We start from the raw sequence: 12402 nt of genomic DNA on the forward strand, positions 1-12402 counted from the left end.
GGTTGTCACTTTTCAACGTATTGGAATTAGCCTCACAACAAATGCTATTTTTTTTAGGCAAATATTAATTTTTAATTTTGCTTAATAATTGTTAATTTTTATTAATAAAAAAAATCAAATTCATGATTTTTTTAATTATCCAATCAATCTTATATTTTTAATAAATATTATAGATATTTCTTTTTCTTAAAAATTATTAAGAATCAGATTCAACTTTTGGTTTAATTATTCATTTGTTATTTATATTTATAATTTTTTTTATGTTTTAGTCTCTAAATATAGAAATCACTCATTTTAATTTTGACGATATACTTTTTAATTAGTTTTAGTCCCTACACATACATTATTTAATTTATTTTAGTTTGTGTATTTTTAAATGCAGAAAATAAAATTAATTAAAAATATATGTATAGAGACTAAAATTAGTGATTTTTAAGTATAAATATTAAAATGTAAAGATTATGTAATGTATAAGAAGTAAATGAATAATTAAATCTTATTTTTATTTATATCTTTTACAAATAAATAATTGTCCAAATGGAAAACGTGTAAAAGATTATTTCTTTATCGTCTATTTATCTTTTATATAAGGAAGTGGTTACTCTAAATCTTAAATCTTAAATCCTTTTTATCCAAATAAAGTTTATTCCATCACAATTATTATCAGGGAAAAAATGTTATGTGAAGTGAAAATGCTCTGACACGGGACAATGAATATGCCAAGTGAAATTTGTGCTTCTCTTCTAATTATTTCAGATAATAATTGTGATGCAGCAAGCTTTCTTATAGCAATGATGGCTTAATAATAAAAGAACATTGTGTTAACTATTAAGCTCTTTTTCTAGAGAAAGCAATAGTTTAAAAAAAAAATCATTAGGCAAACTCAAACCCATTATCAGAGAAAAAAACAAAGAAAGATAAGAGAGAAGAGATAATTTTCAGTATAAAAACTAAGTCAGAGAGACTCGTGTTTAAAGGAATGGAGGAAACCATATCACTGTTTGAGTAATTAATAATAATAAAAACGGTAAATAAAATAATAATGATAATTGATACTAATTATTCAAACAGTGAAATGATTGAAAATAAAAAATGAAAATCCCATAATTTTCATAATTAGATAAAATAAAAATAATTGTCTCATTAAAATAGGGACCTTCGGATGAGCAATTTTGAATTCAAAATAATTTTAATTAAATAATAGCATACATGAAGGAAAAAATTGGTGAATTTTTCATATTTTGCTTGTCACTTTAAAAGTTTATATCATAAAATTATATATAAAATACTAGTCAAAATTCTCCCAATATATCCCGACTTGAATTTTGTGGTATCTTTCAAATTATAACAAAAAATTGTGCAAAGAAAAATATACAACTTACAACTCACACCAAACATAATTATACAAAATCCTGGAGAAAGACATAATCATTTTTCAATCTTGTTTGTAATTTTAAAAGTTTATATCAGAAAATTGTATATAAAACACTGGTCAAAATTCTCCCGAACATTATGTTTCAACTTGACCTTATGTGATATCTTTCAAACTACATACAAATACAAAGAACAAGATACAATTTACAACTCACACCAACCATAATTATACAAAATCCTGAAAAAAGACACAACCGTTGTTACTTTGCATTGAGCCAGGGCTTTGTTTTTTCTGCAATAAAATTTCATTGGGTGGAAAAAAGTCTGAACCTTTAGTCAAAAGAGTAAGGATGAAAGTGAGAAATTATGTACGGTGGTGTGATTATCTCCCCCACACCGTGTCACTCCTTACCGTAAGACAATATTAAATGAAAATGTATAAAAGGAATATATCCCAAATGCACAAATGAATTTTTATTTTTATTAATGTATCAAAAATGAATAGGAGGTATCTGTAATTTCAACAATTCTCAATAAATGTTTGTACAATTGACTCAACAAAAATATACTCAGAAAATTAAGGTCAAATTCGCTTGAAGAAAAATACGATGAAAATAGAAAAAAATGAGCAGTAAATTAATATGGAACTTATGTTTTTATACTCTACCTTAATTCAATTTTTTTTACTCAATTTTCTTTTTATTTATTTATTTCTGTTCCACCGAAAGAACCTAAAACAAATATTTTTCTATTATCTCATTTTGCTAAAATAAAATATTTTTTAATTAATTACTTATTTAGTTCTTATAATTTTTAAATTTATTTCTTTTAATTCGTAAATTTTTTAATTTATAAAAAAAAGTTCTCACAGAAGATGCACTTCTATAAGAAATAGAAAAAAAGTCATTTGACTTGCGTAACTCTGGACGAAAAATACATGTTCAATTTCAGAAAAAGAAAAAATTTATTTTAAAGGAAAATAAATTTATTATTTTCAAGGTAACGTTTTTCGAAATTTTATCATATTCTCATGAATATAAAGATGTGAATATAACATGCTGTTGCAAGCTTTGAAAAAATATTATGGGTATTATTGATTCGTGTGATTGTTATAACTTTCTTTTTTACGATACTTTTTAACATTTCTATATACGACGAGGGTGAGAAAATGATACTCATATGGGGAATATGAAAATTTATTTTCTAATACACACGTAACTTCCTTTTTTATTTAAATATTTTAAAATTTTTTATCAAAAATATAAAGACGTAACTAAACATACATTTTAAAAAATATCTGGGAAATGATTTCCATGTTATATTCTTAGGAGTTGAGAATAACAATCATGGAAATGTAAAAAAAAAAAACGTAAAACAAGCGTTCCCTTATTATTTTACCTTTGTACGAGTGAGTTTCTAATTTTTTGCTTTTCTACATAACCATAATAATAGTTTTACACATATAATCTATTTCTTTATACTCACTATTTAAATGCATGTAAATAAATTAAAAACAAATATTTCTTTTCCTTCTCCTCAATATCTTGTGTTGTGAGTTTAGGAATTTTAACCCAAGGTTTTATGTCCAAACTTTGATGTCATTATTATGCACTAATAAAAAAAACATCAAATTAAGTATGGGTTATTTTATCTACAAATTTGACTGTGTCAAACACATAAATTAGTGGAAGTGTTAAAATAGACCAACGCCAATCGGTGGAGCCAATTAGTTTGATACATAGATTAAGTTGTCAGGGAGTTGGATTTTATTACCTGCACATCATCATCAAGTAGCAATCAAGTCAGGAAGGAACTAAAATTATATTATTTTAATAAAAACGAGGAGTTAAAATGAGATTTTTTTTCTTATAATTCTAACTCACTGGTGTAACATTAATTTTACTTATCATTTATAGATTTGAGATGATTTTAAATATTGTAAAAATTAAAGATGAGTTGTTTCATTAAATAGATCACAATCATATGTGACCAAAATTATAAATTTAAAAATAAAAAACTAAAATTACGGATTAAGAATTATAGAAAAATTAAAATTAAAATTTAACAAAAAAATTTATCTGTAATGAATTAAAATATAGATAAATTTTAACTAATTTTCTCTTATTTACAATTATATAATCTTTAAAATATCGATTATTTAATTAGAGGTTTATTTTTAATAATCTCTAATTTTCTTGTCTTATGTAATATAATATAAAAAGTACTTTAAAAATAAATGATTTTATTTATTTAGAATATTAAAATTAAATGATATTAATTAATTTTTGCTACGTACATTATTATTATTTTTCTTATATTTCAGTTTGAACTTTGAAGGAAGTATAATTCCTTAAAAATAAAATGGGTGGCAAAAAATATTATAAGCAGTACTCCAACTTTACCGTCTTAATAAGAATATTTATACTTTTTAATTGATGTAATATAAAAAAAACGAACTAACCAATCACATCCAAATCACAAAACATTGAATGAGTTGGAATTGTAATATTTTAGCTCGAAACTGTAGCAAGGAAAAGCAGAGCAGCGAGATTCCTGAAGCAAAGTCAATTGGAATCAAGATATTTAAATTGTTTATTATTTATAGGAATACAAAATTCCGATCCAAACGAAAGTGATGAGTTTAGCATAGTTAAGAACGCTGTACAAGGCTGAAAACGGCTATGAAAGCCATCTTTCCATTCTTTTAGCAACCTCTTCTTCTCTCTGTTACTTCCGTCCAACCAATTCAATACTGTCTCTTTTTTTTTTTTCTTGTAACCATTACCAACACAACAGTTCTGTGTTTTTTTTTTTTTAAAAAAAATTAATTCACTGCGTTGTTCACTTCATAGCTGAGCTGCCCCTGTTTTGTTGAATTCTATGGACTCAGATTTCGTCATGCTCAATGATTTTAAGGTCGGTGGTTGTCACAGCAAATCTATTTCTAGGGTTCATGTTCATTTATTACCAATCCCCAACTTCTTTCCCAATTTTGTTGCCTATCTTTTATTTTATTTTTAACATTTCCCCATTTCTCACTATTGCCAATCGTTGACGAGCTTCACAAATTCTCTGTCCCTTGTTTCCCTGTGCTTCCTTTCAAGCTCTGGTTCCCAACATTCAGGTTTTGGGAACCCTAATTTCCTTTTTAGTTTTTTTTTTAATGGTTTGTTGTTTTTAAGGTACATCTTTGAAATGTCTTTTCTCCTCCATATCTAGTTCAGTTGTTCCTTTTTTTGAGGATTTGGATGCATAGCTTTGAGTTATGGGAACGGCAACCCATAGGTTGTTATTCATGGATTTGGATCCTCTCTAGTTTCAAAGACAAGATTTGAAGTGTGGTGGTGGAATTTTTCTAGTGGTGAAGACGGTTGAAAATGATTTAGAAAGATGCATAAGATGCGTGTTAGATTAATATTTAATATGTAACTAGATTGTAAAGGACTTTAAATCAACAAAACGGCAGTGCTCGGTGTAATTAGTAAATACTAAATATGCATAATGATATTAGATTTCTATTTTGTTTTTCTGGAAAACTTCCCCGTGTAGGCAAGAGCAAGTTTAAAGTGAGCAATGCTTTACTTATGCAGCATTTTTTTTTTTTTTTGCCTGAGGAGTTGAAATTATTATTTTTCTTCTTTTAAAAAATATATTTTTTAGCTGAGTTGTGATTGAATATCTGGCTTGAGCATGTGCTTGTGCAGTGCTCAAATATCAACAATTTTCAAGAATTTGCTATTGTGATACTTTAGGTTTGCTAATTATTGATTTTGGAAAATTCTTGTTGGGCTTTTTTGCTGATGTTAATTTGCTTGATGATAAAGGTGGCGAATTTGAGCACCCAAACTTCTAGACTTCAACAATGGCAGTGAATATGGAAGCAATGTCTGTGCAAATCTTTACACAGAGGAACTCTAACATTGGCTGAATTTCAATCAATTTCAACCTCCAACTTAAGTATGGAATACCCTTTTTCCCCAAAGGATAGAGTAATTGGGGATTGGCAATCTTCTGGAGCTCAGTTGGAGGGATCAGCATCATTAGATGGCAGAATGAGCAATTCAATATCAGAGGATATGCCCAATAGCTTTTCTGAGCTCATGAACTTTGATACTTATGCTGGGTTGTGCTACAGCCCATCCATAACGGATCAGATTTTGGCTAATGAGCTTCCATCATTTGCCCCATTATCATATCCATTGCCTGATGGGTTCAATCCAGTCCAACTGAACAGTGGGCAATGCTGTATGTCAGGAGTTGGCAGAAATAACAATGATACCGAAAACTCTTCCCTTTATGGGGAGAAAGTTGTTTGTCAGCAAATGGACACCCTACTTGGTTTCTTAAACGACACAAACGAAGCAAACAACTTGAATTCTAAGCTAAAAATTAATGTCTCTTCTCAACATCTTAATAACTCTGATACAGGCAATTATATGATGTCTAGGCCACCTGGCCTGTCACTTGATGAGAGAATGCTGAGGGCTTTGTCCTTCTTTAAGGAATCAGCTGGTGGGGGAATATTGGCACAAGTTTGGGTACCCATAAAGGATGGTGACCAATTCATCTTAAGCACGAGTGAGCAACCTTATTTGCTAGATCAAATGCTTGCAGGGTATCGTGAAGTGTCCAGGACATTTACATTTTCTGCAGAAGGAAAATCTGGTTGTTCCCTAGGACTTCCTGGTCGTGTGTTTACCTCCAAAGTCCCTGAGTGGACTTCAAATGTTGGTTATTACAGCATGAGCGAGTACTTAAGGTTCGAGCATGCAATTAATCACAAGGTTTGTGGATCAATTGCATTTCCCATATTTGATCTGCATTCTGAACTGCCATGCTGTGCTGTACTGGAACTTGTCACCACAAATGAAAAGCCAGATTTTGACAGAGAATTGGAAATTGTTTGTCGTGCACTACAGGCATGTTTTTATTTTTCCAGTGTTACTTCCCTTTCTGCACTTTTTGCCTGTCTTACTACATCTCATGTTGAGTCTGATGGTATTTGACCTGGTGGCCTTCACTATAAAGTTCAGAAGTTGCCTTGCGCTCAATTTATTGCTCTTTTTTTAGAAATATATATGGAAGTAGGTTGCCTTGTTTTAAGAAGGGTTGAAGGAATTTAGGCTAAGATTTATTCGATAACATGGCACAAAAAAATTAATATATTTGGAAATTTGTTTGATAAATATGTCTTACATTATCTGTGACTTATTATTCTCACATCAACATTCCAGACTTGGATGTCTTAATAAAAAATTATCATGAAGAATTTTCTACTTTGGCCGATAAAGTATCTTATGTGTTCATTGGTCAATACTTGGTGGTATATTTGACATTCTCACTCCATGGTCAAGGAGCACTTAGGCAGGCAGAGGAATTTCTTTGGATGTTTATTGTATAATCATATTTCCTATGTTCACATTAGGGATTATTGCCAAAAACAAAAGAAGCCTTATCCTACCAGCTTGAGATGCCATTGAGCTCAGTTAAAGACCAAATTCTCAAGGATATTATTCACCATGAGATCCATCTTAACAATTTATTCCAATGTGCTTCTGATGGTTTTCTTTGCATAAGCCCAAACCACTTTAACCGATAAAATAAAATTGAGAAGAAAACAAAATAAAAATCATTGATATTATATTATTCTAGACTTCTAATCTATAGTTGTCCCGTAAAGTGAAAATGCATCCTATATTCATTAGACCACATACTTGAGTATTTGAGTTATTTCAAAGTGTGTCTTGTATTCTTTTGACTGAGAAACCTCTTCAACTTTTGCAAAGATCTTTCGAAGACCATCATGCATCTCAGTCAATTCAGTTATGAATGCACTCTTCAATTACTTATTTTTACTTAGAAAAGTAACCTTTTTCCTATGCATGAACTCTTCAATTTCTTACAAAATGTAACCTTTCTTTTTATGTTGCATGAGTTTGCACATTATATTGCAGTTGAAGGTAGTAATGATAAATGTATTTATCATGGTTTTCTGCAGCTTGTAAATTTAAGGACTGCCAAGCCTCTCCGATGTCTTCCCCAGGTATTTGCGTAAATTTTATTTATTTTGCCTATTGATATTTCCCCACCTGGCCCACCTCAATAGATAGGCAACAAAAAAGCAAGCAGAGGTAAACTATCTTCAAATATTAATTTGGTGGCCTGGTTGAGATGTGGTTTTATCTGGATTTTGCATTTCTTACAATATTATTTTTTCTTCTGCAGTGTCTTTCAAACAACAAAAAGGCTACTTTGACTGAGATAGTTGATGTGTTACGATCTGTCTGTCATGCACATAGGTTACCGCTGGGACTGACATGGATTCCCTGTTGTTTCACTGAGTGCTCAAGAGGTGAAGCTTCAAGCATACGAATTGAAGGTGGTCATTCAACTTCTAGAGGTAAAAACATACTGTGCCTTGAAGAATCTGCTTGCTATATTACTGATAGAGCAATGGGAGGATTTGTCCGTGCATGCATGGAACATCGTCTTGAGGAAGGGAAAGGTATAGCTGGGAAAGCTCTTCAATCAAATCATCCTTTCTTCTATCCTGATGTGAAGACATATGATATTAGTGAATACCCACTTGTCCATCATGCACGCAAGTATAATTTGAATGCTGCAGTTGCAATTAGGCTAAGGAGTACTTATACTAATGATGATGATTACATATTGGAATTCTTTCTGCCTGTCAATATGAAAGGTAGTTCAGAGCAGCAACTTTTATTAGACAACCTCTCAGGTACCATGCAGAGAATTTGTAGTAGTTTGAGGACAGTTTCAGAAACCGAATTATCAGGAATGGAAAGCTTAGCAGTGGGGCTTGGAAAGAAAAATGCCCCCAGTTTTTTTCCTTTATCAAGTAGAAACTCTGCAATACCATTAATAAATGGTGACTGCGATTCTGTCCAGAAGGCAACTAACCTAAGGGACAATGAAATTGAGTCTTCTCCTAACCAGGTACACATGCTATTCTTTGACCCTAATAAATGAATTTTATTATCTTGCAAACTTTGTAATAGCATGTTCTTGTTAATGTCTAAGTTTGTGAATAATTTTCCTCCTGAAATGAATGGCTAGCTAATGTATATAATAAGAATTTTAAAGTTCTTAATATTCATATATTTCTGGTAATTCTTAACCAAGAGGACATTCCTAATCTGCAACCACACAATAAGAATTGATATTCTTAAAAGGAACTGCATTGTTGAGCATTGGATTATGATTTGTGAGAGTTCCTTATCTTCTTTTTTTGTCATCGCCAATGAATGTAGTGCTGCAATGGTTATTTCTTCTTTTTGTTTGAAAGAAAATGCCAAGGGATGTTACTCCAATATTTTTCTGCTGGAATTGATGATTATGTATGTCTACGAAGATTGACTGTTAATAATTTATTATTATAGTGATAATGGTGGAATCAAATGTCAAATTGCTGCTCTATCTGAGGAAACTATTGATACAAGTGATTGTGAGTCATGGAGTAGAACAGGCGGAGAAAAATACTGAATGTCCATTACACTTTATTCATTTATGTTATATAGGTGTCTGCTAATTGAGCAAAAAGTTGGCATAGTTTATGCATAAACTTTGTAAGTTATTGGTGGTGTAACAGTTTTTAATATTTCCAAAGACACATCTTCTTGTTGTGTAGGAAAGAAATGGATCAAAAAGACAGGTCCAGAAAAATAGAAGTACATCAGAGAAGAATGTTAGCTTGAGTGTCCTCCAACAATACTTTTCTGGTAGTCTGAAGGATGCCGCAAAAAACATTGGTGGTTAGACTCCAACATTATTTATGCTAATTTCTGTGTATTCATTGACCTGGCCTATTTACTTTGGAGTTTGGATTAAGATGTCTGTTGTTAGATTTTATCAGATTTGCACTTGTTTTGGTTATATTGGTTAATCTTAACCATCATTTGAGCTGTATACCTTCTGAAAGCTATTATGAATTTCATTTTTCTTCTCTACTTATTACTTAGTATGGAAAACAATGAATGCATTTCACCAAGTATTTTATGATGGAATTGTTTAAATGGTGCTGATTGCATGTTGCGCCTTTGAATTTTAAGCAGCACTCAATTGTGTTATATTGAATGAAACGAGAGGTGTTTACAAAGTGGTAGTTGCAGTATCCTAGCTTCAAAGCAAAGTGCAATTCAATAACATCCTTGTTCGCAACAATTTTACTTGATAATATTTACTCCAACTGTTCTATCTTAAATAAAGAATTCAATTTCATTGTCCAAAAAAGATGTTCAATATTTCTGAAAGGAAATTCTTGTTAATTGGAAAAAGTTTATTCTTGACAAATGTTTCTTCTTTGATCAGTTTGCCCAACGACTCTGAAAAGGATATGCAGACAACATGGAATTCCAAGGTGGCCATCCCGCAAGATTAATAAAGTGAATCGATCATTGAAGAAGATACAGACGGTGCTTGACTCTGTCCAGGGCGTAGAAGGAGGGTTGAAGTTTGATCCATCTATGGGGGCATTTGTGGCAGGAGGGTCAATCATCCAGGAAATTGATGCACATAAAAGTACTATAAAAGACCCTGTGCCTGTTGCACAAGATGCATTCTCAGTACGACCAGCACCTTGTAGTGAAGGTGAGAATTTTTCAATTAAGTTGGAGGGAAAATTGAAGAAAACCAATGTTTCTTCAGTTAATTACAGTGAAGATTCAAAATCAATGGCAATCAATGATGGGTCGTGCCAGACGGCAAGCCTTTGCACCAAGGTGCAGGATTGTCCTGAACAAGCTTGTTTGGGTTCTGTTCTTGCAAAAGAACATGATAAACGAATTCTGAACAAGGGTGGTTTGAGTGTAGAAAAATTTAAACGCAATATTGTTGGCCAGAGTTCAAAAACTTTGATTGGTGATGAGATGGACATTGGTGTAGATGGGGATGATGGAGTTGTTGAACGTAACCACCCTACTTCCTCAAGCTTGATAGACTCATCTAATGGCTCTGGTTCAATGATGCATAGCAGTTCATCAGGTTCTCAGAGCTTTAAGAACCAGGATCAGTCCAAAGTCAAATCAACCATTGTTGATAGTAGGTCGAAACTAATTGTCAAAGCTACCTATAGAGAAGACACCATTCGTTTCACGTTTGATCCATGTGCAGGTTGTTTCAGTCTATATGAAGAAGTTGCGGCAAGATTCAAACTACAAAATGGGTTATTCCAGCTCAAATATCTAGATGATGAAGAGGAATGGGTGATGTTGGTGAATAATGCTGATTTGCAAGAGTGTATAGAAATATTGGATGATATTGGCACACGTAGCGTCAGGTTTCTTGTTCGTGATATGCCTTCCGTTTTAGGCAGTTCTGGCAGTAGCAATAGCTACTTGGGAGGCAGCTCATAGCATATGGGATGTGGTGGACAACATCATTGTGAAAATTCAAGTCATGCTTTGACAAGATGATGCTAATTTTTCACAATCTTCCAAAGGCTCTGCAACTGGAGGAGTTTGAATCATAGGCATAGCCTATGCCAATTGCAAAGCTTCTTCGTTTCTATCTAAACTTTGTGCATTGCCAAATTTTCATTTCTGAGTAGCTTTTTGGAAGATAGATATGGGAGTACTTGCATGTTAAATACATAGTTTTGTATATATTGAATGCATAGCAGCAGCATAGAAATTTGTAGTCAGGACTGAGGTAAACAGTTCTGTGATGCTGTTTGTAATTGTATGGATAGATAGTACCCAGATAGATAGATAGATTTCCCACGAGATAATACATCTAAGATATGATTATAAAGTTCTCTCCGACGCCATGCGTGGATTGAGGGAAGGTCAACCTTTTATTGTAGTTACAACTTACAAGGTACAACTTAAAAGCATCATAATATGATTATACAAAAACAATACCGTAAATTTGAGTGATTGTTTATTTTTTCGATTTCAAATAAAAAGAAGAATGTGGGTAAAGAAATTTCGTGGCAAAGGTGTGTAGTGCTGCAGACACGCAGTCAAAACATATCATTGGTCTTACAATACAACACGCTCGTCAACAGTAACCCGATTACCAATATTCGAGTTTGGAAATAGATTTTAAATTGTTTTAATTTTAATTTTGTAACATGAATTTTAATTCATAGAAAAGTGATTTATACTTGAAATTTCTATTTCAAAGCTATATTTGTCGAAAATTTAATGTGTTTAATAAGTATGGACAAACTTTATCCTAAATAACTCTGATTTTATAAAATTAGTTAAATTGTAATTAAACAAAATACGAAGCAATTTGTGACACAAAATTTTGATATCACATTTTGATTTAAAAATAAATTATAATAAAATTTAATGTAAATTTCAAAACATAATGCAAAATTATATTTCTTGTTTCATTTGTGAAAATCCAAAATTCTTGTTAACGATTCAAAACTATTTGTCGATATTTAAAAAAGTCACAGGAAGAGGAAAAAAAACTAACCTTAAATACCTTTTTTTTTTTGTCGAGAAAACCTGAAATAACTTATTTATATTAAAATGGAATAAAGCATAACATATATTAATTTCTTAACAAAAGAATAGTAAAACTTTTAAAATAGGATAGAAAGTAATGTAATTTTGAGCTAAGTCGTTCTCTAAGTATCGTATTGGTGCAATTTTGATCTTTTAGATATTTGTTTGAGGTGACATAAACTAATGAAACAATAGATGATATAACTTACATATGTCATTGACATGATAAGATTCTTGGAAAACCAAAAGCGCAACAACATAATTTAAAATTTCCTTCCTCTTTCATCTTCCTACAACTAGACATATTAAAAAAAATAAAAAAATCAACCAGAATCAATTCTAACCCCTAAAATTGATGTAGAAAAGTGAAAACAACTATGTGCTACCAGCTTTCAAGGTGAAATTTGAATTGATTATAGAAAAATTGTTATTAGAAGATATATAATGTACAATTATTTATTGATGAATTTAGGAACAAAATAAATAAATAAATAAATAAATGTTTGATTGGAATTTGGATGAGATTGCGAGGTGGTTTACATTATACACA

The 12402-nt window shown here is 31.2% G+C and overlaps 1 protein-coding gene across 5 annotated transcripts; it reads left to right on the forward strand.

The window, feature by feature from the left end:
• The first annotated feature begins 3926 nt into the window (after positions 1-3926).
• Positions 3927-11252, forward strand: LOC114375804 (protein NLP8-like). 5 transcript variants are annotated; one of them, XM_028333666.1, is made up of 6 exons: positions 3927-4659; positions 5199-6293; positions 7373-7417; positions 7600-8334; positions 9026-9149; positions 9706-11252. In XM_028333666.1, the coding sequence occupies exons 2-6, from the start codon at positions 5334-5336 to the stop codon at positions 10746-10748; spliced, it is 2907 nt and encodes a 968-aa protein (XP_028189467.1). In that variant the 5' UTR covers positions 3927-4659; positions 5199-5333; the 3' UTR covers positions 10749-11252. The 5 variants fall into 5 exon arrangements, with proteins under 5 accessions (XP_028189467.1, XP_028189469.1, XP_028189470.1 ...); XM_028333668.1 differs by having other exon boundaries at positions 3927-4556; XM_028333669.1 differs by having other exon boundaries at positions 3927-4498.
• Positions 11253-12402: the final 1150 nt, after the last annotated feature.

The sequence above is a fragment of the Glycine soja genome, chromosome 11 (genome assembly GCF_004193775.1).
Source record: "Glycine soja cultivar W05 chromosome 11, ASM419377v2, whole genome shotgun sequence".
In the NCBI taxonomy this organism is placed as follows: domain Eukaryota; kingdom Viridiplantae; phylum Streptophyta; class Magnoliopsida; order Fabales; family Fabaceae; genus Glycine; species Glycine soja.